The 27,409-nt window shown below is 37.5% G+C and overlaps 1 protein-coding gene across 1 annotated transcript in view; it reads left to right on the top strand.

Moving 5' to 3' along the window:
- The window catches only part of PTH2R (parathyroid hormone 2 receptor), an 83,767-nt gene that overhangs the window by 4,412 nt on the left and 51,946 nt on the right, over positions 1 to 27,409 (top strand). Inside the window, exons 2-4 of the mRNA XM_043445165.1 lie at positions 2,055 to 2,157; positions 15,837 to 15,947; positions 16,059 to 16,180. Of these exons, the coding sequence (XP_043301100.1) occupies positions 2,055 to 2,157; positions 15,837 to 15,947; positions 16,059 to 16,180 (336 nt within the window). The remainder of the gene's footprint in view (positions 1 to 2,054; positions 2,158 to 15,836; positions 15,948 to 16,058; positions 16,181 to 27,409) is intronic.

The raw sequence follows: 27,409 nt of genomic DNA, 5'->3' as shown, positions 1-27,409 counted from the left end.
GTCTCTTGTGTTGGCAGGCAGATTCTTTACCACTAAACCACAGGGAAGCCCATGAATACTATGCAGAAATATTTAAGACTATATACCTATTTACTGATCTACTCTGTATTACCTGATTTCAAGTTTTATTACAAAACTACAGCAATCAAAACTGCAGAATTCTGGCATAAAAACACATAGACCAATGGAGCAGAATCAAGAGCCCAGAAATAACTCTTTGACAAGAGAGCCTTGAATACCTACTGGGGAAAGGACTGTCTCTTCAATAAATGGTGTTAGGAAAACTGGGTAAACAGATGAGTAAAATTAGACCCCCATTTTATACTACTCACAAAAATTAACTCCAAATGGATTAATGACTTAAATTTAAGACTCTAAACTTACTAGAAGAAAACAGGGGTAAAGTTTCTTGACATTGATCTTGGCAATTATTTTTTGGATATAATATCAAAATGCAAGCAACAAAACAGAAAATAAACAACTGGGATGACCTCAATCTAAAAAGCTTCTCTACAGCAAAAGAAATAATAGGTACATGAAAAGATTCTCAACATCACTAATAATGAGGGCAGTGTACCTCAAAAATCACAATGAGGTATCCACTTGCCTCACACTTGTTAGAATGGCTATCATCAAAAAGACAAGAGACAAGTTTTGGAGAGGATGAGGAGAAAAGGGAATGCTTGTGCACTATTGGTGGGATTGTAAATTCGTACAACCACTCTGGAAAAAGTATAAGTTCCTCAAAAAATGAAAAATAGAACTACTGTATGATTTGGCAGTCTCACTTCTGGATAATACCCAAAGGGAATGAAATCACTATCTCAAAGGTTAGGTATCTGTACCCTCCTGTTTATTGCAGCATTGTCTACAATTGCCAAGACTTGGGAACAACCTAAGTGTCCGTGAAGGGATGAATGAATAAAGAAAATGTGATGCACACACACAGAGGAATATGATCCATCCATAAAGACGAGGGAAATCTTGCCTTTTGTGCAACATGGATTGACTTTAAGGCCATTATTCTTAGTGAAATAAGTAAGAGAAAGACAAATACTCTGTGTTCTCATTTGTATGGAACCTAAAAAGGAAGAACTCAGAGAGTAGAATAGTGGCAGCCAAGCCTTGGAGAGTGGGGGAAATGAGGGGACGTTGGTCAAAGGGTTCAAACTTCTAGCTATAAGGTGACTGAGATCTGCGGATCTAGTGTATAATATGGTGACTATAATTAACAGTACTTTATTATATACTCAAAAATTGTTGAGAGAGTAGATATTTTTTTTTTATTTTTTATATTTTTTTTGAGAGAGTAGATCTTAAATGTTATCATCACACACATGTTAAAGGTAATTATGTGGTGCGGGGAAGGAGGTGTTAGCTAATCTTATTGTGGTAGTCATTTCACAATATGTAAATGTACCAAATCACTACATAGTATGTAAACTTAATTTATGTTGTCTGTAAGTAATATCTCAATAAAACTGGAGGAAAAAAGGCAAAAATTAACTAGAAACCATTTGAAGTAACTCTCTTATTTCATAGATGAGTAAACCAAAACCCCAAAACGTGGAATGATTTGCCTAGTTTCACTGGTAATTTTTCAGTGGAGATAAACAGAATCTTCTAGTCCAGTTCTCCTTTTTATGTGCCATAATTGACATATTGTAAGAGGACTAATGAAATGCTGGGTCTTTGTAACATTCCAGGAAAATTTCAATATGTTTATTATTTTTTCTGATTATGTTACATCTAATAGGGTTACCTAATTAAAATTTCTATAGCTTTTTAATTTATAAAAAATGGGTTTTTTTTTCTTTAGGCTAAGCAGGTAAAATACGATTATTCTAAAATCTTATACATTGATGGATTTTGAATTTTGATTCAGATAAAGAACTATTTCTTTAGAATTAGTTCTATAAAGAACTATATCAAGGTAGCTTGATATCAAAGTAATTTTTAATTATATTAGAAGGTGAAATAATGAAAGATTGTATCATGGCTTAAAAAATATAGTGGCATGTTTTTCTCTGTTTGTATTTTGTTCATATCTACAGCTGGATTCTGATGGCACCATCACTATAGAGGAGCAGATTGTCCTTGTGCTGAAAGCTAAAGTACAGTGTGAACGCAACATCACAGCCCAGCTCCAGGAAGGAGGTAAAGATGCTGAAGAAACTGTCCCCCATGTGTCCCACCCAAACCCTCACAAAGATTGCAAATCTCCTCCTTATTGAGTAGTAGGGAGTTTCTCATCAGTCATTCCATGTTTGTGTGTGGAGAGGTGTGTGGCAGAATAATGCTATTTTCATCTATTTCACCATCATCTCTTCCACCATCATCTCTTTCCTCCCTGTGGATGAGTGACTTGCCTGGTTTGTGAGTTTGGGAATAGACCAGGCATGTATATGTCTCTTCCTCAGACATGTCTTTGGGATCTGTTTGCAGAGAGCATGCGTATTGTTTTGCCCTTGACTGTGCAGTAAGCTTCAAGGAACAGGCTAAGTACTTGTGGTTATCATCTGCAGTTTTAGATAGTATGTAAAATTTAAAGGAGTCAATAGGCAAGCCAACTGATGCATACATAGACTATGTTCTCCAAAAACTTTCTTCTTAATAAAGTGATTATTTTATCTTCATCTTCTGACTCCTTATGTAATTTTTCAATTAGTTCCAAGTGGTAAGCTATAAAAACAAAGCTACGAAAGTGCTGACAAGTTTGTGGTATTGTTGGTGGTCTCAGGCGTCTCTACCATTGCAGCTGGGGACCTGTGGCTTGTGTTCCTTGGGGTCTGGTGGTCATTCACATTTCTCATTAGGGCCATTGGATAAAGTCATTTATTGAATTGAGTAGTATGAAAATTACAATGTTGTAAATAGGGAAATGCCTTGTCTTGATAGTTGGATGTATTCAGAGACATTTTTTAAAAACAGAGAGGTGTTGTTTACCGAGTTCCCTAAATCTGTATGCAGTAGATGATGTCCTTAAAGCTGTGCTTTAAAAAATTTGTGTTTGATTTCTCAGTTGGTTATGATCAGAGAATGTGGTCTGAATGATATTAATTTTCAAAAATGTGCTGAGACTTACTTGCTTCTATGGGGGTCAATTTTGATAAATGTTTCATGTGGTCTTCAAAAGCATGTGTACTGTTCAGTTTCTGAGCACAGTGTTTTATAGTATCCACTGCTGCTGCTGCTGCTGCTGCTGCTGCTAAGTCACTTCAGTCATGTCCGACTCTGTGTGACCCCATAGACGGCAGCCCACCAGGCTCCCCCGTTCCTGGGATTCTCCAGGCAAGAACACTGGAGTGGGTTGCCATTTCCCTCTCCAATGCATGAAAGTGAAAAGTGAAAGTGAAGTCGCTCAGTTGTGTCCAACTCTTAGCGACCCCATGGACTGCAGCCTACCAGGCTCCCCCATCCATGGGATTTTCCAGGCAAGAGTACTAGAGTGGGTTGCTATTTCCCTCTCCAATGCATGAAAGTGAAAAGTGAGAGTGAAGTCGCTCAGTCGTGTCCGACTCTTAGCGACCCCGTGGACTGTGGATCGCAGCCTACCAGGCTCCTCTGTCCATGGGATTTTCCAGGCAAGAGTACTGGAGTGGGGTGCCATTGCCTTCTCCATAGTATCCACTAGGTTAAGATTATTGGTTGTGTGGCTCATGTATTCTGCTATGATTTCTCATCTATTTGACTTATTCTTTTTCTGATATATATATCTTAAATAGCCTACAATGATGATGAATTTTTTGCTTCGTATATTTAGAAAATATGTTATTGGGTATATGCAAATTGAGAAGTGTTATATTTCCTGGTAAATCAAACCTTCCATTGATATGAAGCATCTTTCTTTGTTTCTAGTTTACTTTTGCTTTATATGATAACTAAATACTAAAATTATTATATTAAAATAATGATATTTAATAAATAACTTAGTTCTTTCTCTCTTGTTTGATATTTGCCTTGCACTTATTTTCCCATCCTTAAAAATCTTTAATTATGGTGCAATGCACATAATATAAAATTAATCATCTTGAATATTTTAAGCATACAGCTCAGTAATGTTAAGTATATTCACATTGTTATGTTAAACCAATAGCCAGAAATTTTTCATTTTGCAAAACTGACACTCTAACTCCATTAAGCAATTCCTTATCTTTTCCTATTTATTTATTAAACTTCTCTATGTACTTATATTTTGGGAGTTTCATTTATAAACAAGACACAGGTGGAATTTTTCTTGTTACCCATTTTGATAGACTTTGTCTATAATTAAAGAATTTAGCCAATTGCATTAATTATGATTATGAATACACTGTATTTGAATTTACCATCTGTTTGGGCTTTTCATTTTACCAGCTCTTCCTGTGGTTCCTTTTACTCTCTACTTTCACCTTCTGTTGGCTTCTTTTGAATTGATTGAGACTTTTTTCCTTGTTTCATCCTCCCTCCCCCTACTAGTTTGGAAGGTGTATGTTATATTTAATTCTTTAGTGATTAGCCTAGAATTTTTCATGTTATATTAAAGAAAGTTTAAAGTTATCAAAGACTTCCCTGGTGGCTCAGACGGTAAAGCGTCTGTCTACAATGCAAGAGACCTGGGTTTCATCCCTGGGTTGGGAAGATCTCCTGGAGAAGGAAATGGCAACCCACTCCAGTATTCTTGCCTGGAAAATCCCATGGACAGAGGAGCCTGGTAAGCTACAGTCCATGGGGTCACAAAGAGTCGGATACTACTGAGCGACTTCACTTTCACTTTAAAGTTATCAATAACTTCCCCCTATCAAGTAGTGTAAGCGTTTTGAAATACCTTAACTGCTTCCAAATTATATGCTGTTATCATACAGTTTTATATTAAGTGTAAGTTTGTATAATTTTTCTTCTTCCTAAAGTACATCTTTTTAAGAGATTTCCTTACACTGGAATCTACTTATAGTGATACTATAAGTAGTATCACTACTTCTGGACTTCCTCAGTGGTTCAGCGGTAAAGAATCCACTGGCAGTGTGGGAGATGGCAAGAGATGCAGGTTCGATCCTTGGGTCAGGAAGATTCCCTGGAGGAGGGCATGGCAGCCCACTCCAGTATTCTTGCTGGGAAAATCCTGAGGCCAGAGGAGCCTGGCGGGCTACAGTCCCCAGGACTGCAAAGAGTCAGACACGACTGGAGCGACTGAGCACGCATGCATACACAGTGAACTCTGTATTTTTATTTGTTTGACAAGGTATTAATTTCAATCTCAATCTTCAGAGATATTTTTTCTGGGCTAATGACCTTTGGATGAGAATTATTTACTTTTAGCTCCTAAAGATTTTATTTTTCCACTGTAGCTTCCATTGTTGCTGTTGGCAAATTTTGTTGGTCATTGATTTTTCTTATTAGCTCCTTTTCAGAGTTTCTCTTTGATTTTGATGTTCTGCAATTTCATTCTATGTCTAGGTATGGGTTCACTTGATTTCCAGAGTCTAAGGGTCTGTGTCTTTTTTCAGTGGTGGGGATGTTTTGTTATTTTGTCTTTGAAAATATGCTCTTCCTCATTTTCCTATTTTCTCCTTCTGGAACTTTAAGTAGATAAATGAGGGAGCTTCTCCCATTACCCTTTGTATCTTCGTGTCTTGCATGTTTTCCTTTGCTTTGTTTTTCTACTGCTGTTTTGGTAATTTATTCAAATATATTTTCCAATTCATCAACTATTTTTTGAGCAATGTCTAAAGGCTCTTTAATCCATCCATTAAGTTAATTTTTATTATTCTATTTTTCATTTTTGAAGTCTATTTAATTTTGATAGTTTTTTTAATCTTAAATATAATTTTAATCCCTTTCTTGTTTTCTCACTAAACCTATTTTATATTCTGCATTTGATATTAAGATAACCACAGACTTTGCTTGTCAATACTGACTACCACACATGGGGGCTTATTTCCTTGTGTGTCTAATGACTTATGATAAAGGATTTTTGAGATCCTCATTTAATATCCATTCTTCTAGAGAAAATTTCTGTTTTCTGCAAGATGCCTAGTAGAACTATTGATCTAACTGCACTTTAAACTAAGACCATGTATTAGACTACACCAAAGTGTGAGCTTGTGGTTAGAAATTTTCAAAGAACAATCTTTTTCTTACTGTTACCTGTTTAAATATAGCCAGCAGTGAAACAGCCAGTCTCTTTCTAAAGGATGCTTTTGTTTTTTGTTCACCCACTAAGTGATTCATCTTTTGGGAATCCTAACCTTATATAGGAGTTTTCGGCATAGCTTCCTACTTCATCAGGTTTCAGACTAATTTTTGTTTTATCAGAATACCATCAAAATCCAAATTTTTAGCCAACAAGTCAGTAGAGGCCTCTATTGTAAGCCTCAATGTGGTGATTGCTGATCCTGTGGAATATTTTCTGGCCTCATATTTTTTAATTTGTAGCCGTAAACCATATTTTAAAAAAATTTAAGTGGAGGAAAATTGCTTTACAGTGTTGTGTTGGTTTTTGCCATACAACAATACAAATCAGTCATATATATATGTATCCCGCCTCCCTCTTGAGCCTCCCTCCCTAAGCCATGTTTTAAGCAAGAACGTTTTTATATTAATTCAGCCTTTGTAGATGTCTTGGACTAGGAAAGAGTTTTCTGAATGGCTAGGCTAATAATGTCAGGAAAGGGAATCACTAGTGTTATCTTTAAAGAACACTGACCCTGATGTCTCAGACATTTAGGTCTACTAATGAGGGGCAACACTGCCGTGAAGGTATTTATAAAGATTGTTATCTATGAGAGTTAAATGAATTATCTTTTATGAAGTCTCATGAAATTTTGAGCTGGAATATGTCTTAGAAATTATCTAGTCTAACATTATTATCTTTAGTGTCCCTTTAACAGTTCAACAAATATGTGCATACAGTGTGTTCCTTCTGTAGTGAGCACCGGTAAAAATGAATCCGATTCTATCCTTACTCCTTGGAAATGATTATCTAATAGTATAGGAAGTAGACAGCCCTCAGATGGTGTCTAAGTTTAACAACAGAAGTATCATAGTCTTAATGACTGTGGCTTTGTAGTAGAGTCTGAAGTCAGGCAGGTTGATTCCTCCAGTTCCATTCTTCTTTCTCAAGATTACTTTGGCTATTCGAGGTTTTTTGTATTTCCATACAAATTGTGAAATTATTTGTTCTAGTTCTGTGAAAAATATCGTTGGTAGCTTGATAGGGATTGCATTAAATCTATAGACTGGCATACACACTGAGGAAACCAGATCTGAAAGAGACACGTGCACCCCAATGTTCATTGCAGCACTGTTTATAATAGCCAGGACATGGAAGCAACCTAGATGCCCATCAGCAGACGAATGGATAAGGAAGCTGTGGTACATATACACCATGGAATATTACTCCGCCGTTAAAAAGAATTCATTTGAATCAGTTCTAATGAGATGGATGAAACTGGAGCCCATTATACAGAGTGAAGTAAGCCAGAAAGATAAAGAACATTACAGCATACTAACACATATATGTGGAATTGAGAAAGATGGTAATGATAACCCTATATGCAAAATAGAAAAAGAGACACAGATGTACAGAACAGACTTTTAGACTCTGTGGGAGAAGGCGAGGGTGGGATGTTTCGAGAGAACAGCATGAACATTATCTATAGTGAAAGAGATCACCAGCCCAGGTGGGATGCATGAGACAAGTGCTCGGGCCTGGTGCACTGGGAAGACCCAGAGGAATCGGGTGGAGAGGGAGGGGGGGAGGGGGGATCGGGATGGGGAACGCATGTAACTCCATGGCTGATTCATGTTAATGTATGACAAAACCCACTGCAATGTTGTGAAATGGTTGGCCTCCAACTAATAAAAATAAATGAAAAAAAAAAAGTATCACAGTTGTGGAACCACTGAAAAAAAGCATCTTAATTCATCACAGAGGAATCAGAGAAAGCTTTATGGACAAGTAAAGGAGTAGAAATTAGATGTGTAAAGGAGGAAGTAAAAAGACATTCCATGTAGGCAGAATAAGGTCGGTAAAGACAAGCAACTGGGAATCAGTAACACATCATGATAGTTAAACATAAAAAGAGTAAATGATCTAGATGTAAACTTTATAACATCTAAAATTTGTGAAGGTGTAACTCATGTGAAACATGTAGAGGAATAAATATTAAGAGAAAAGACATGTTCTTTGAGATCTTTCTCTATAAAATATGCTAGAATTAAATCTGGACAAACTGGTCTACTTTCAATGAAAAATGTCTAATTGTATGTAAATTGATCTGACATTTCTTCTCCTACAACTGTAAAAAGATAAATGACATTTTGAATCCACTATCTTATTTAAGAAGTTTTCATTTTAAAATTCTCTTAAATTGAGAGATGTATATCAAAATATTTAGGAGTGAGCTGTTATACTGTCTGCACCTTACTTTAAAATACCACAGTGAAAAATAACTTAGATGAAATAAATTTGATAAAATATTACCAACTGTAAATTTTAAATACTGAGTATATGATATCCTCTGTTTTATTTCTGTAAAAATTTTTATAATAAAAAGGAAGTAAAAATTTTCCTCTTTTCTATGAAAGAAAGAAAATGTAAAAATATCTAGTTTTAAAACTGTTTAAGTATTTAAAAACAAACCCCCAAATATTATGATCCCAGGTTTATTTTACAATTGTATGGTCATATTATGCTATGGAAACTGTAGAACTGAAAAGAGTCAAAGTCAGATTCTCCAAATTTTAGAATGCTTTGTGTAAATATGGTTTGACAAGTTTCACTAATGATCAGTTCCTCCTGGCACACACAAAAGGTTGCACAGAATGTAATTAATGGTGTTAATTTATAAAGGGACTTTGGTGACTCACTAGGCAATTAATTAGTTTCTTGCTAAATAATGAAAGTATTTACTCATACAGATTGTGAAATGTTGATCAAAGAGAAGATGCTAATTAAGATCTCTGTGTATTATCTGTATGAGGGCATGGCTTTCCCAGTCTTCTCAACCTTTTGTGAATATTGATTATTCTCTTTGTCAAATAGCCAGCAGAGAAATTATTACAATCTACAGAAACATTATTTTGGGGGAGTGTTGGTTTTCTCAGTTTTGGAGTATATCTCTGTGTGTATGTGTGTGGGATGGTATTTTTTTTTTTTAAGAGAAATACTATTTTATTTTTAAAAAGTTAAAAAAATGAAGTATAGTTAATCAACAATGTTGTGTTAGTTTCAGGTTTATAGCAGAGTGATTCAGTTATACCTATCTATATGTATATTTACATTATAAGTTTCCATTACAGGTTATTATAAGATATTGAGTATAAGTTTCCTGTACTATTCAAAAGGACCTAGTTGTTTACCTATTTTATATATAATAGTGTGTATATGTTAATTTCAAACTCCTAATTTATCTCTCCCTCACATCTCCTTTGATAACCATAAATTTGTTTTCTGTGTCAGGGAGTATAGAAATATACTTATATACTTATTTTGTAAATAAGTTCATTTGTATCATTTGTTTAGAATCCACACAGAAGTGATATCATATAATATTTGTCTTTCTCTGTTTGACTTATTTCATTTAGTATGATCATCTTTGGGTCCATCCATGTTATTGCAAATGGCATTGTTTTATATTTTTTATAGCTGAGTACTATACCAGTGTATATATCTATATAGGTATCACATCTTTATCCATTCATTTGTTGGTGGTCATTTAGGTTGCTTCCATGTCTTGGTTTTTATAAATACTGCTACTGTGAATATTGGGTGCATATATCTTTTCCAATTAGAGTTTTTTTCATATTCTTTTCCACTGTAGTTTATCACAGGATATTGAATATAATTCCTTGTGCTATACAGTTGGACCTTGTTGTATATCTATTCTGTATATACCAGTTTGCCTCTGCTAATCCCAAATGTCCAATGCACCCCTCCCTCATCCCCCTTTTCCTTTAGCAGCCACAGGTCTATTCTCCATGTCTGAGTCTGTTCCTGTAGTATAGGTAATTTCTTTTGTGTCATATTTTAGATTGTGTAATATAAGTGGTATTATTTGGTATTTGTCTTTCTCTTTCTGACTTACTTCACTTAGTATGATAATCTCTAGGTTGTTGCAAATGGCATTATTTCATTCTATTTTATGGTTAAATAGTATTCCATTACACACATGCACACACACATATACATATGTGTGTGTGTGTGTGTGTGTGTATATATATGTATATATATAATATATGGGCTTCCCTTGTGTGTGTGTGTGTGTGTGTGTGTGTATATGTATTTATATAGTATATGGGCTTCCCTTGTAGCTCAGTCGGTAAAGAATCTGCCTGCAATGCAGGAGAGACCCTGGATCAGGAAGATCCCCTGGAGAAAGAAATGGCAACCCACTCCAGTATTTTCACCTGGAGAATCCCATGACAGAAGAGTCTGGCAGGCTATAGTCCGTGGGGTCACAAGAGTCAGACAGGACTTAGCGACCAAACCACCACCATACATATATATATGCCACATTGTCTTTATCCATTCATCTGTTGATTGTAGACGTGTAGGTTGCTCTGATGTCCTGGCTATTGTAAGTAGTGCTGCTATGAACATACGGATGCATGTAAGTTTCTGAAATATAATTATCTGAATATATGCCCAGGAGTGGGATTGCTAGATCAAAAGGCAACTCTATTTTTATTATTTTGAGGAAAATCCATACTGTTTCACATAGTGGTTGCACCAGCTTACATTTCTAACAGTGTAGGAGGGTTCCCTCTATTCCACACCCTCTCTAGCATTTATTATTTGTAGATTTTTAAAACGATGGCCATTCTGTCTGGTCTGAGGTGGTACTTTGTTGTAGTTTTGATTTGCATTTCTCTAATAATTAGTGATATTGAGCATCTTTTCATGTGCCTGCTGGCCATCCGTGTGTCTTCTGTGGGGAAATGTCTATTTAGAGCTTCTGCTCATTTAAAAAAATTATTTATTTACTTGTTGGGTCTTGGTTGCGGCATGTAAGATAGCTCCCTGACCAGGAATTGAACCTGGGCGTCCTGCTTTGGGAGCATGAAATCTTAGCCTCTGGACCACCAGGCAAGTCCCTTTCCTCATGTTTTGATTGGATTGCTGTTTTCTGGCATTAAGCTGTATGAGCTATTTGTATATTTGGGATGGCATGAAGCTCCAATACTTTGGTCACCTTTTATGAAGAACCAAATCATTGAAAAAGACCTTGATGCTGGGATAGATTGAAGGCAAAAGGAGAAGGGGATTGCAGAGGATGAGATGGTTACCTAGCATCACATTTTCAATGGACATGAATTTAAGCAAACTCCAGGAGACATTGTAGGACAGAGGAGCCTGGCATCCTGCAGTCCATGGAGTGGCAAAGAGTCAGACACGACTTAGTGACTGAACACCAACAACAACCTTTTAGGGGACCAAAAACTATCCCTTTTAAAGCATGAGCAAAATAGCAACAGTTTTCTCTATTGCAGCTTAAAAACTGCATAATTATAGAATAAATTGATCATTGATTCAGACTTCTATGAAGACCTTAGTTCATCACATGACCAACTCTTGGAAAATTTCATGTGATATTGAAGCACACATTTTGAAGGACAACTAGTTACAAGAACAAAAGAATATGTGTCTGGGTCCATTTTATGTAGACTACATGACAGATATTTGGGAAAGTATTGGTTTCAGAAAAATAAGAATACATGACTTATTAAATAGAAAGTAAATGTATGGGAAACCATATTGAATGCTATCAAGACAGAAAAATATTCAGGACAAAATTGATGCTTTTGAACTGTGGTGTTGGAGAAGACTCTTAAGAGTCCTTTGACTAGCAAGGAGATCCAACCAGTCCATCCTAAAGGAAATCAGTCCTGAATATTCTTTGGAAGGACTGGTGCTGAAGCTGAAACTCCAATACTTTGGCCACCTGATGTGAAGAATTGACTCATTTGAAAAGACCCTGATGCTGGGAAAGATTGAAGGCAGGAGGAGAAGGGGACGACAGAGGATAAGATGGTTGAATGGCATCACCAACTCAATGGACATGAGTTTGAGTAAACTCAGGGAGTTGTGATGGACAGGGAGACCTGGTGTGCTGCAGTCCATGGGGTCGCAAACAGTTGGACACGACTGAGCGACTGAACTGAACTGACTGAGCGACTGAACTGAACTGAAGCTGGTGGAAGAGATTGATTCATTATACTTTATTTAAGAAAAAAGATAAACAAAAAGTAGGTCATGGTGGAAAGAAGCAGGTAAAGCCATGTACCAAATATGGGAGCCAGTGTGATGAGTTCCATGGTTACTAGCAGTATGTAAATCCAAGCTTTTGTTATGAGAGCAAAGTGAGGCTGTTTCCAAGAAAACATTCTCTTCTGCGAGAACAGTGTGGGTGAGGGAAGATATTATCATTTTCTTATTGCTTCAGCCATCCACAGAACAAATCAAGTATTTATTTTCATGTGATATGGTGGACATTAGCAAGTCAACCTCAGGTTCACACTGAATTCTTTGCTGTAGATACTGGTGTTTCTACTAGGTTCTGTTATGCTGAGTATTCAAAACCAAACAAACAACTTGACACAATGAACACTCTGTGTGTGTGTGTCTGTGCGCTCAATATATCCGACTGTTTGTGACCCCATGGACTGTAGCCATGGACTAGATGGTTGTAGATCGCATGGGCTGTAGCCACGGACTGTAGCACAATTACACTCACCTCACACACTGGCAAAATAATGCTCAAAATTCCCCATGCTAGTCTTCAACAGTATATGAACTGAGAACTTCCAGATATTTAAGCTGTATTTAGAAAAGGCAGAGGAACCAGAGATCAAATAGCCAACATCTGCTGGATCATAGAAAAAGCAAGAGAATTCCAGAAAAACATCTACTTTTCTTCATTGACTATGCTAAAGTCTTTGACAGTGTGGATTACAACAAACTGTGGAAAATTCTTAAAGAGATAGGAATACCAGACCACCTTACCTGCCGTCCAAGAAATCTGTATGCAGGTCAAGATGCAGCAGTTGGAACTGCATATGGAACAATGGACTGGTTCCAAATCGGGAAAGAGTACGTCAAGGTTGTATATTTTCCTGCTTATTTAACTTCTATGCAGGGTACATCATGCAAAATGCCAGGCTGGATGCAGCACAGGCTGGATTCAAGATTGCCAGGAGAAATATCAATAACCTCAGATATGCAGATGACACCACCCTTATGGCAGAAAGTGAAGAGGAACTAAAGAGCCTCTTGAGGAAAGTGAAAGAGGAGAGTGAAAAAACTGACTTAAAACTCAACACTCAAAAAACGAAGATCATGGCATCTGGTCCCCTCACTTCATGGCAAATAGATGGGGAAACAATGGAAGCAGTGAGAGACTTTATTTTCTTGGGCTCCAAAATCACTGCAGATGGTGACTGCGGCCATGGAAGTAAAAGACACATGCTCCTTGGAACAAAAGCTGTGACAAACCTAGACAGCATATTAAAAAGCAGAGACATTACTTTGCTGACAAAGGTCTGTCTAGTCAAAGCTATGGTTTTTCTAGTAGTCATGCATGGATGTGAGGGTTGGACCATTAAGAAAGCTGAGCACTGAAGGCTTGATGATTTTGAACTGTGGTGTTGGAGAAGACTGTTGAAAGTCTGTTGGACTGCAAGGAGATCAAACCAGTCAATCCTAAAGGACCTCAACCCTGAATATTCATTGAAAGGACTGATGTTGAAGCTGAAGCTCCAATACTTGGGCCATCTGATGCGAAGAACTGACTCACTGAAAAAGACCCTGATGCTGGGAAAGATTGAAGGCAGGAGGAGAAGGGAAAGACAGAGGATGAGATAGCTGGATGGCATCACTGACTCAATGGACATGAGTTTGCACAAGCTTCGGGAGTTGGTGATGGGCAGGGAAGCCTGGCGTGCTGCAGTCCTTGGGGTTGCAAAGATTCCGACACGACTGAGTGACTGAACTGAACTGAATTGGACTTTAGCCCACCAGGCTCTTCTGTCCATGGGATTTCCAAGCAAAATTACTGAAGCAAGTTGTCATTTTTTCCTCCAGGGGATCTTCCCAACCCAGGGATTAAACCTGCATCTTGCATCTCCTGCATTGACAGGCAGCTTCTTTACCACGCTGCCACCTTAGAACAAAATTCTCAACCACAGTTAGTGTAATTGGTAACTAAAAGATTGAGAGCTATAATGGTACCTATGGTAGCAGAAATAATGTCCCCTCAAAGATGTGCAAACCCTAATATCTGGTGTTCTGCCTGTGTATGTTATGTAACAAGGCAAAGCGGCATTGCAAATGGAATTAAGGTTGTCAACCTTAAAATAGGAAAATTAGCCTGGATTATTTGGATGAGACTAATGTAAATATATGGATTCTTAAAAGTGGAAGACAAAGGCAAAATAGTTGGTAAGAGAAAAGCAGAGTGGAGGAGAGATTGGAAACATGAGAAAGACTTGACCTCCCTTGTTGACTTTGAAGACAGAGGAAGGGGGCCATGAACCAAGGAATGCAAGTGGCTTCCAGAAGTTGGGAACAACCCTCAGTAACAGCCAGGAAGGAAATGAGAATCTTAGTCATCATTGCAAGGAACTAAATTCTACTAGCAACTGGAATGAGTAAGGAAATGGGTTTTTAACCCTGCCTAGTCCTTGATTCAGGTTTATGAGTCTCTAAGCAGGGGTCTGGCTGAGCTCACCAGACTTCTGACACACAGAAATAGTGAGATAATAAGCTTGGGTTATTTCAAGCTGTAAGTTTGTGGTAATTTGTTATAGTAACAAGGGAAAATGAACACAGAAATCATTAAAAGTCTCTTTTGGGGAAGTTTGAATATGACCTGGCTGATGGGCTCTCTTCTTGGAAGTTTTATGCACAACGAATGGAGGAGAGTCCTGAAAAACCCAGAAAAGCAAAGGCGTGTAACAGAATTCCCCACCCTCAAGGTCCTTAAATCCTATGGTTTAAGAAAATTATAATAAATTAAAATTTGATAGTGGAAGAAAAAAGAGAGCTCAAGTGAAAAACATGGCATGAAAGTGGGATAAGGAGTGTAGTCTGGGATGGGAGGATGAGGGATAAGCCAGAGATGAGAGCAGATCCTGTGGGGCTTTTAGACATTGAAGAGACTTGGCTTTTCCTCAGAGTGAGATGGGAAGCCTTTGGGCTATTGCATGAGGAGAACAAGAATGGAATCAGGAAGACCAGTTGGGGGCCATTGCAATAATTAAGACTGGAGTTGTGGTGGCATGGACTGGGGGTGGGGGGTGGGTGTCAGTCGAGGTTGTGAGAAGTAATAGGGTTCTGGATTCATCTGGAGGAGAGTAGAGTTCATGAGAATTTTGTCTGAGATGATTGTTAGACTCAAATAAATTACAAATTATTTGTAAAAAGGCAAACCCCGATCTTGGAGCTTATCTGTGAAGTTCAATCTTTTTCATGTGTCATATTTTTCAACAGTAATTTGAAAAACCTAGGGTAAAAAAATGTAGCTACAACTATGACAGAATTTTACTAAAGGAAATTGTTCTCAATGAATTTTGATGTTTCTTACATATTCATTGCTATGATTCATATATATTAGAATCACTAAATAGTTTTAATTTATGGAAATCAAATATTTCTAGCAATGGGCCTTTGATGAGGCTAGGTGGATGAATTTTGAGATGTTTACATCGTATGTCCATCACATTCTAGTTTACAAAACTACCAGTTTGCTTTACATTTTGCTATAGGCAGTGACTTGAAATTTTGTATTTTGAATGCATTGACTCTCTGGTTCTAGCTGCATTTTTGTTTATCTGTTTTTTAATTTTTTCCTTATCAGAAGGAAACTGTTTTCCAGAATGGGATGGACTCATCTGTTGGCCTAGAGGAACGGTGGGGAAAATGTTGGCTGTCCCGTGTCCTCCTTATATTTACGACTTCAATCATAAAGGTATTTAATTTTTTGTGAAATGGTTCATTTGGAATAGAAACTTCCTTTTTTAAAAATAATAGACTCTACAAGAACTGAGCAATCTCAGTGTTTTTCTTCACATCTTCACAGGAGTTGCTTTCCGACACTGTAACCCCAATGGAACATGGGATTTTATGCACAGTTTAAATAAAACATGGTCTAATTATTCAGACTGCCTTCGCTTTCTGCAACCAGATATCAACATAGGAAAGGTAATTATTTTTGTATTTTTGAGCCCCTAGAGGAAAACGAAATGTTTTAATGCAATTCTTGGTTACCAACCACTGTACAAAAAACTCTTATATTATCTGACACAAATATTGAAAAAGATAAAAGCAAGGTTGAAAGCTTTTCAGATACCTGGTTAAGGAAAAATCTAGGACCTGAAACATTTTGGTATTTTCTTTTGGTTAGATTTACCTGGCTGAGGTATATGTATGTATACTTATGAATATGTGTCACTTATATTACATTATGTTTATATTATATTATATGATGTTATATTATGTGTAAAAATCCAAATAGGTAGTCAGCAACATAATTCATGATTTTTTTCTTGGTTACTTATGAATAGCAACATCTTGTCTCACTATATGTTCCTGGAGTAACTTTAAACTGTAGAGATGGGTTTTTCATCTCATAAGATTTGCCAGTAGGTGATTTTATTAGTGTAGGAAAAATTAAGAGTATGTAGAGTTAAAGAGGAGTAAGGGGGTGTCTTATAGATCTTCTCACATAATACCTTAATTGTACACATGTGTGTCAACTTAGAACCAGAGATGAAGGGTTGATCCAAGTGACTCAGCTCAGAGCAGGGTCCTGGTCTCCACATTCTTTATCAGTGCTATTTCTGATATGGTAATCACATATAAACTTCAGAAACTTCTAGATAGTTACTTTTAGGTTTTATATGGTAGATAGATTAAAAGTCATGCTTAAATTCCTATCACTGAAACCTCCTCTATAAAATGCATGATGCTATAGGGATGAGCATAAGTTCACCATAGTCATATGATGGTAGGGGTGAACATAAATTGAAGTATAAATGATTTTATGAGACCCCTGAGAACAGTCATAATACATAACTCTCCTAACAGCAGACATTTTTCTTTATGCTTGGTGATCTTTTTTGGTTGTGGGGGAGGAGGAACAGTGGCAGGAGAACTGGTGAGTTGGAAAGTTCCTCGTTTGATTAGGTATTAATAGTCAGGACTTCTTTCCTTAATTTTTTTTCTAACACAAAACCCTACCACCTTAAGGACTCTTTAGTAAGTTGCTAAAAGACTTCAGTTTAGTATTTCATTTATGAGATGCTTCTTAGATAAAATTAGTTGTTTATGTTACAGTGGAGCCAAAGCCAAGTTAATGTAAAACACTTTAAAATAATTTCAATTTCATTGAAATAGATAAACATTCACAATGTTTAGTGTTCTGTGTTATAAATTTGTGGATTAAATGACAAATTCAAGTCTTTCATAGCTTTTAAATGGCATTAAATTATATCATGATTTAATTTACATTGAACTCTAATATTACAATCATTCTTTTTGACTGCTCTGTGTTCCAAGAATCAAAATATCTAAGGATGGTAAAATATCCAAAATAAATACTATTTTATATGAATATTATTTAAAATTTAACTGAAAATTTTGATTAATTTTATTCAGTTCAGTTCAGTTGCTCAGTCGTGTCCGACTCTTTGCGACCCCATGAACTGCAGCACGCCAGGACTCCCTGTCTATCACCAACTCCCGGAGTTTACTCAAACTCATGTCCATTGAATCAGTGATGCCATCCAGCCATCTTATCCTCTGTCGTCCCCTTCTCCTCCTGCCCTCAATCTTTCCCAGCATCAGGGTCTTTTCCAATGAGTCAACTCTTCCCATGAGGTGGCCAATGTATTGGAGTTTCAGCTTCAGCATCAATCCTTCCAATGAACACCCAGGACTGATCTCCTTTAAGATGGACTGGTTGGATTGCCTTGCAGTCCAAGAGACTCTCAAGAGTCTTCTCCAACACCACAGTTCAAAAGCATCAATTCTTTGGTGCTCAGCTTTCTTCACAGTCCAACTCTCATATCCCTACATGACCACTGGAAAAACCGTAGTCTTGACTAGATGGGCCTTTGTTGCCAAAGTAATGTCTCTGCTTTTTAATATGCTATCTAGGTTGGTCATAACTTTCCTTCCAAGGAGTAAGCATCTTTTAATTTCATGGCTGCAATCACCATCTGCAGTGATTTTGGAGCCCAAAAAAATAAAGTTAGCCACTGTTTCCACTGTTTCCCCATCTATTTGACATGAAGTGATGGGACTAGATGCCATGATCTTAGTTTTCTGAATGTTGAGCTTTAAGCCAACTTTTTCACTCTCCTCTTTCACTTTCATCAAGAGGCTTTTTAGTTCCTCTTCACTTTCTGCCATAAGGGTGGTGTCATCTGCCTATCTGAGGTTATTGATATTTCTCCCGGCAATCTCGATTCCAGCCTGTGCTTCTTCCAGCCCAGTGCTTCTCATGATGTACTCTGCATATAAGTTAAATATGCAGGGTGACAATATACAGCCTTGACGTACTCCTTTTCCTATTTGGAACCAGTCTGTTGTTCCATGTCCAGTTCTGACTGTTGCTTCCTGACCTGCATATAGGTTTTTCAAGAGTTGGGTCAGGTGGTCTGGTATTCCCATCTCTTTCAGAATTTTCCACAGTTTATTGTGATCCACACAGTCAAAGGCTTTGGCATAGTCAATAAAGCAGTAATAGATGTTTTTCTGAACTCTCTTGCTTTTTCGATGATCCAGCAGATGTTGGCAATTTGATCTCTATTTCCTCTGCCTTTTCTAAAACCAGCTAGAATATCTGGAAGTTCATGGTTCATGTATTGCTGAAGCCTGGCTTGGAGAATTTTGAGCATTACTTTACTAGCATGTGAGATGAGTACAATTGTGTGGTAGTTTGAGCATTCTTTGGGCTTGCCTTTCTTTGGGATTGGAATGAAAACTGACCTTTCCCAGTCTTGTGGCCACTGCTGAGTTTTCCAAATTTGCTGGCATATTGAGTGCAGCACTTTCACAGCATCATCTTTCAGGATTTGAAATAGCTCAACGGGAATTCCATCACCTCCACTAGCTTTGTTCGTAGTGATGCTTTCTAAGGCCCACCTGACTTCACATTCCAGGATGTCTGGCTGTAGGTGAGTGATCACACCATCATGATTATCTGGGTCATGAAGATCTTTTTTTGTACAGTTCTTCTGTGTATTCTTGCCACCTCTTCTTAATCTCTTCTGCTTCTGTTAGGTCCATACCATTTCTGTCCTTTATCGAACCCATCTTTGCATCAAATGTTCCCTTGGTATCTCTGATTTTCTTTTTATTTTTCTTTTTATTTTTTTCCATTTATTTTTATTAGTTGGAGGCTAATTACTTTACAATATTATAGTGGTTTTTGCCACACGTTGACATGAATCAGCCATGGATTTACATGTGTTCCCCATCCTGGAGAGATCTCTAGTCTTTCCCATTCTGTTGTTTTCCTCTATTTCTTTGCATTGATTGCTGAGGAAGGCTTTCTTATCTCTCCTTGCTATTCTTTGGAACTCTGCATTCAAATGGGAATATCTTTCCTTTTTTCCTTTGCTTTTTGCTTCTCTTCTTTTCACAGCTATTTGTAAGGCCTCCTCAGACAACCATTTTGCCTCTTTGCATTTCTTTTCCTTGGGGATTGTCTTGATCCCTGTCTCCTGTACAGTGTCACGAACCTCCGTCCATAGTTCATCAGGCGCTCTGTTTATCAGATCTAGTCCCTTAAATCTATTTCTCACTTCCACTATATAGTCATAAGGGATTTGATTTAGGGCATACCTGAATGGTCTAGTGGTTTTCCCTACTTTCCTCAATTTAAGTCTGAATTTGGCAATAAGGAGTTCATTTTGTTAGTCATAAGTATTTTATCTCCTTAATTAAAAGTACAGAGTATTTTCTGTTGTTTACAACCCTTAAGTAGTAATTAGAGAAACTTAAGAAATGTAAAAAATCTTTTAATAAGAAAACTGGATAGCTCCTAAAGTTTTGATATACTGTAGGGCAAAGTTATATTACTTATATATGAGATATTAATTATTGATGGTTGTAATCAGAATTTTTGTATAAGAAACAAAAGGTAAAAGTAAAAACAGTGAATTTAGAATACATGCCACATTTTTATAGGGAAAATAAGACAAGATTTTTAAGATATCTATTGTTTCATTCTTTAAATAATTTTCATATCATTCACTTGATAAATGAGAGAATTACTTTTAATAAAAAGGGAGTACAGCTTCCTCAGTGGATCACTAGTAAAGAATCTGCCTGTAATGTGGGAGACGTGGAGATGTAAGTTTGATCTCTAGGATGGAAAGATTCCCTTGGAGGAGAAAATGGCAACCCCGCTCCAAAAATTTTGTCCAGAAAACGATTTCAAAAATTAAAAGCCAAAAAAGTCAGGGATTGCTTATGAGAGGCCATGAGGTTGTTAAATTCTTTAGAGTATTATATTTAAACTGGCAGCATACTGTAGAAATTTTCATATAGCCTTCTGTCTAAAGGCTATATGAATTTTTGGACAACAATTTAACAATATATACTAAGAGACTTCCAGAGGGTCTTGTCCTTTGACCTTATAATTTTATTTCTGAGATTTAAGCATAAAAATTTGGGGTTGGGGGTACTGAATGGAATAGTGTTCATTGAACCATTAATTATTATAGTGAATATTTTGAAGAATTTAAATTTCCAATGAAGAGCTGGGTAAATCAGCTGAAATATATATTTTGTGTAAAGAGTTTGTGGTCTTGGGAAAATATTTTGTTATTCAATTACTTGAAAGAAAATCAGATAATAAAGTTGTATATAAATTGGGGATGCAAATATTCAAAACAATAAGAAATCATACACAGAAATAGAAGGAAAAGAAATACACGAAATGCACTGTTTCTTTTTGCTTGTGTGGGAATTATGGAGTTTTTCCCCTCTCTCTCTCTCATTTTACACATTATCCAAATATTTTCTATAGAAGTTTAACATTTTATTAAGAGAAAATGTGTCATAAATGTTTTAAAAAGGCAGTAAGAGACAGTCTTCTACTTCCAGTCAGGAAGAAGTTCCAGTGAGAAGTTGCAGCATTAAGAATAAGCTGAGCAAGACGCAACATTAATAATCTGTAAAAGCCTGTCAGTGAGCTGAAGATGCCAAGAAATCTAAATGAACCTAATTGCAGAAAGAGGAAATCCTTTTCTTATGACAGAAGAGACCTGTGGCTGTATTTATCCCTGTTTTTGCACTAGAAGAGGAGCAACCAGGCTATAGAAGGGGATAAAGAGAAAAGAACCATTTTTTAAAAGAACTTCCATCAGATGAAGACTGGAATAAAGGCTTAGAATTCCAAGAAATGAAGCCTAGTCAGGGTGAGCTATTACCCATCAGCCAGTTCTTACCCATGAGCCTTCACTGAGTTTCTGGAGGCAGTGAGTTAAAGACTGGGGGCAATGTAGGCGGACGCAGAGAAACTTCCCAAGATGTACGTAGGACCTTCCCTGGGTGAGAGGTAGCTGTTAGCTGAAGGCATGGGACAGAACAGAGGAACTGAGAGATATCTCTTGGGGTATTTGGGGCCCTCACTTAGAACATGACTATTGGGGGAGGGCAGGAAAGCTGAGAGAAACCCCCGAGATGACAGATCTCAGTGAGTGAAAAGCCTGACAAAATAGAGCTGAGAAAGATCTTTTCTAGGCACAAGAGGTTTTCATCTAAAATGAGGCCGTGGCTAGCTGAGAACTGGAGCAGAGCAGCATAATGGACAGACATGTTCTGAGATGCAGAAAGCCCAGGGCAGGCTAGAGAGCAAAGTGAAATTCACAGCAAAGTGAAATTAAAAGACAAAAAAGGTAGGGAATGCTTATGAGAGGCCATGAGGTTGTTAAATTCTTTAGAGTATTATATTTAAAACAGCAGCATACTGTAGAAATTATCACATATTCTTGTGTCTAAAGGCTATATGAATTTTATATAGCTGATGAATGGTTGAGAAAGCAGAAAGAGTTTCTCTGCAGCTTAGAAAACCTTCAGTTTTTCTAAGGTTTTCAGGTTTTATGGACAAAAACCCATATAATGGCCGCTAGAGCCTGCTGGTGTTAAGATCCCATCATCTTCAGTTCAGTTCAGTCTCTCAGTCGTGTCCGACTCTTTGCGACCCCTGGACTGCAGCACGCCAGGCCTCTCTGTCCATCACCAACTCCCGGAGTCCCCCCAAACCCATGTCCATCGAGTGGTGATGCCATCCAGCCATCTCATCCTCTGTCGTCCCCTTCTCCTCCTGCCCCCAATCCCTCCCAGCATCAGGGTCTTTTCCAATGAGTCAACTCTTCGCATGAGGTGGTCAAAGTATTGGAGTTTCAGCTTCAGCATCAGTCCTTCCAATGAACACCCAGGACTGATCTCCTTTAAGATGGACTGGTTGGACCTCCTTGAAGTCCAAGAGACTCTCAAGAGTCTTCTCCAACACCACAGTTCAAAAGCATCAATTCTTTGGCGCTCAGCTTTCTTCACAGTCCAACTCTCACATCTGTACATGACCACTGGAAAAACCATAGCCTTGACTAGATGGACCTTTGTTGTCAAAGTAATGTCTGTGCTTTTTAATATGCTATCTAGGTTGGTCGTAACTTTGTTTCCAAGGAGTAAGCGTCTTTTAATTTCATGGCTGCAATCACCATCTGCAGTGATTTTGGAGCCCTCAAAAATAAAGTCTGACACTGTTTCCACTGTTTTCCCATCTATTTCCCATGAAGTGATGGGACCAGATGCCATGATCTTAGTTTTCTGAATGTTGAGCTTTAAGCCAACTTTTTCACTCTCCTCTTTCACTTTCATCAAGAGGCTTTTTAGTTCCTCTTCACTTTCTGCCATAAGGGTGGTGTCATCTGCCTATTTGAGGTTATTGATATTTCTCCCGGCAATCTTGATTCCAGCTTGTGCTTCTTCCAGCCCAGTGCTTCTCATGATGTGCTCTGCATATAAGTTAAATAAGCAGGGTGACTCCCCTTTGGCCTCCAACGGGCCTTTTCTGCACATATGTGGTCCAGGAGGTCTCCCAACTTCCGGAAACGAGAACTATGTGGTCTGTAGAAGGTCCAGCCCCCTCCCATAATTGCCCCTCTATTCTTGTCTTGGGGCTTCCCTGGTGGCTCAGATGGTAAAGCGTCTGCCTGCAATGTGGGAGACCCGGGTTCAATCCCTGGGTTGGGAAGATACCCTGGAGAAGGAAATGGCAACCAACTCCAGTACTCTTGCCTGGAAAATTCCATGGACAGAGGAGCCTGGTAGGCTACAGTCCATGGGGTCGCAAAGAGTCGGACATGACTGAGCGACTTCACTTTCACTTTCACTTTCATTCTTGTCTTAGAGTTTTGGTCAATAGAAAATGAATCTCCAATTTGCTTTACCCTGGTGGGAGGGGGGTGCCCATCTGCCTCCTGCCTCAATATTACATGCTTCAGTTCCAACTCTTCTTTTACTTACAGTGCCCATAATGTAATAAAAAATTACAAAGTAGGGACCCCAAATCTAGAGTAAAAACAAAGCAGAAAAAATAGATGATCTAGATGTTGTAATTTCCAGGTAATGACTCATAAATATGTTAGCTGATTTAGTGAAAAAAGTGCATAAACAGATGGGAAAACTGACAAAGAAATGAAAACTTAAAAAAAAAGGAAATTCTAGAATTGAAGTATTCAATTCTAAATGAAGAATTTATTTGATATGCTCAATAGAATACTGGACACAGCATGATAAACATCAGTGAACTTGAAAAGAAGGCTACAGAAATTTTCCAAGTGAAACATTAGGAGAAAAAATAAATTTAATAAACAGAACTGTCTGAGACTGTGAGATGATATGTAATTGCCTAAGATATGTGAAATTAGGGGTAAGAAGAGAGGGAAAGAATAGGACAAAATAAATATTTCAGAAGGGAATGGCCGGTAATTTTATAAAGTGGGTGAAATAAATCAATCACAGGTCCCAGGTATTCAGAAAACCCTAAGCAGATTAAATAAAAAGAAAGCCATACTTTGACACATCATAGTTAAAATGCTATAAATCAAGGTAAGAAGAAAATCTTAAAAGCAGTGAGAGGAAAAGGGCACATGATATTCAGGAGAACATAAACTGAAAGGATGCTTGTCTTTTAGTTAAACAGTAGAGGCCTGGATACAATGGAATGGCATTCTAAAAGTGATAATATGCATTAAGATAAAGGGAAATAATGATTTTTTCAGACAGAAAAAAATCTGAGAGAATTCATCTTTATCAGACTTCTGCATAAGAAATGCTCAAAAAAATTCTCTAGATGGGAGAGAAATATATCAGATGGAAGCAAAGATTGACAGGAAAGAATGAGGAGTACCAAAATAGATACATATGTGGATAAAAATGACAGACTAAAATAATAAGCAGAACTATATACCTATCCTTATTTATTGCTATGTTTACATCCATCTTTATATCTATAATTTAAGTCATTTAAAAGTCTGCTGACTGCTTAAAGCAAACACAATAACCTCTCATTAGGGTTTATAAATTATGTAGAACAAAATCTAGATGTGACAAAGGCTAGGGGAGCAAAATTAGGTACATAATTGTAAATATCTGTTTATATGGTGAAATAGTTCAATATTATTAAATGTAGGTCTGATAACTTCAAGATGCATAACCAAGTCTCTATAGTAACTGCTAAAAGAAAACACAAGTGAAATACTAATAAATACCTGATTAAGTTCCCCATCCCCCAACCCCCAATAAAAGGTAAGGAAGTAGGTACAGAGGCTCAGAGAAAAGATAGACATATAGAATGCAAATAACCTATATGTTAGATCTAAACCCAGTCACAGCAATGATTGTATTTGAGGTCAGTGAACTAAACATTTCTCCTAAAAGGCAGAGATTGTTAGAATGGATAATAAAAGTATGGCTTAACTGTATGCTGTCTTTGAGAAATGTAGACATCAAGACAAAGAGCATTACCAAGACAGCAGTATTTAAAATTATGAAGAATCAATTTACCAAGAGGAAATAATCCTAAATATACATGTGTTTAGGAGCTTCAAAGGCTTCCCTGATGGCTTGCTGCTGCTGCTAAGTCACGTCAGTCGTGTCCGACTCTGTGCGACCCCATAGACGGCCCACCAGGCTCCCGTCCCTGGGATTCTCCAGGCAAGAACACTGGAGGGGGTTGCCAGATGGCTTAGATGGTGATAAATAATCTACTTACAATGCAGGAGATCCAGAACTTGATCCCTGGGTCTGGAAGATCCCCTTGAGGAGGGAATGTCTACCCACTCTGGTATTCTTGACTGATAGAGGAGCCTGGCGGGCTACAGTCCATGGGTTTGCAAAGAGTCAGACACGACTGAGCGACTTTCACTTCACTTTACTTCAGTCACAATAACTGAAAAATTCATATTCTTTTAAAGTAGTAACCAAAGTTTACCAAGATAGAACATATGCTGGGGTATAAAACAAGTTTCAGTAAATCTCAAGATTAAAATCACACAGGCTATGTATGTTCTCTGACCACAAAAGAATCAATAGAAAATCAACTAAAATATGTAGAGAGGTGGGGCTTTCTCTGTCATCAGCACCAGGGAGCCTTGGGATGGCAAGGCTGGCGCGCTTCCCGTGGGAGACGACATTGACCTGAGTGACGTGGAGCTGGGTGACCTGGAGAAGGATGAGCTGTGAGAGGCTCTGCAAAGACTTCAGCTTTCTTTTCTTGGGAGCTCATTTTCCTGCAGTGAAGGAACGTCCTTTCCAGTCCGAGGAACCTACCAGTGGCCTTTTTAACCGAGAAGTAACCCTTGACTGGTCATTTGAAAACACTGCAACAGTGAACTTTTGCGTCTCAAGAAAACAATGAAAAATTCTATGAATTGTCGTAGCCAGTGAAATGAGTTGTATCCTGTCAAGTAATATTTTGAAGGAAACTGATGGGCTGTTGAAGCATTTTTCCCTCCCTCTGACTTGCTGCTTGGATGTTCTTGGAGGCTGTTTCTTACATACAAGTTTTTTAATGTGATCCTTTTCATTTGAATATTAATAGCTTTTTTCCATTAAAGAATAAAACAATATTTTGGACAATGCCAATAAATGTATGAAATCAGAAAAAAAATATGTAGAGAATTCATAAATAGTTGAAAATTATGTGACCAATGGCAAAAGTTTGGATAAATATGAAAGCTCAATATATATCAAAGACTGTGGAAAACAGCAAAAGCAGATGTCTAGAAAGATTTATAGCTCTCAATACTTAATTAGAAAAGAAGAAAGTTGAAAATTCAGTGATCAAATCTTCCACATTAAGTTATATAGTATAATACCTAGAGCCACCACCAAAAGCCACCACCAAAAATATACATCAAAATGGAATTCTACAAATTGTTCAAGTAATTCAGGGATGGCCAGAAAACTAAAACGCAGTAATGAAAAACATAACAGAAAATAAAAATATAGAATGGACTTAGCCTTAATATTATATCAATGTTATATTAAAAACAAATATCTTAAGGTACCAATTAACAGAAATTAGAAGAGTCTATAAGAAACATGACCCAACTTTGTATGTTATCTACAAAGTCTGAAACTCATTTCAAGTATAATGATGGTTAGGTACATACCATGCAGTGTGCTAAGTTACTCAGTCACGTCTGACTCTTAGTGACCCCATGGACTGTAGCCCTCCAGGCTCCTCTGTCCTTGGGATTCTCCAGGCAAGAATACTGGAGTGGGTTGCCATGCCCTCCTCCAGGGGATCTTGCTGACCCAAGGAGTGAACCTATGTCTCTTATGTCTCCTGCATTGGCAGGCAGCTTCTCTACAGCTAGCACCACCTGGAAAGCCCTAGTTTAGCTATATCTCTTAATTATTCTAATCATTTGCCACAAACAGTGCAGCAATAAAAAAGAACAAACTTGGTATGGGTAACAACCTGAATGGATCCTGAGGTTATTACTCTGAGTGAAAAAAGCCAGACTCAAAGTTCATGTTCTGTAGGATTTCATTTCTCCATTTATGAAATGACAGAATTGTAGAGGTAGAAAACAGATTAATGTTTGGTGGGTGATAAGGATGGTGGAGAGGAAGAGGGTAGGTACGACTGTAAAAGGAACACCAGGAGCAAGATCTTTGTTGTGATGGAATATTTCTGTAGCTCGACTGCAGAAATGTTTAAAATTTTTTCATATGTGATAAAATGACACAGAACTGTCAACACATAAATTGCACCAATGCCAAATTCCTAGTTTGGTATTTTAGTGTAATTAGACGCAAGCATTGGAGGATACTGGTGAAGGGGTACATAGGACCTTTCTTACTGTCTTTTCCTACTTCTTTTGAATCTATAGTCATTCTGAA

The sequence above is a fragment of the Cervus canadensis genome, chromosome 24 (genome assembly GCF_019320065.1).
Source record: "Cervus canadensis isolate Bull #8, Minnesota chromosome 24, ASM1932006v1, whole genome shotgun sequence".
Lineage (NCBI taxonomy): Eukaryota > Metazoa > Chordata > Mammalia > Artiodactyla > Cervidae > Cervus > Cervus canadensis.
Note: the sequence above shows the minus strand (reverse complement) of the source record. Positions and strands in the feature narration are given on the sequence as shown.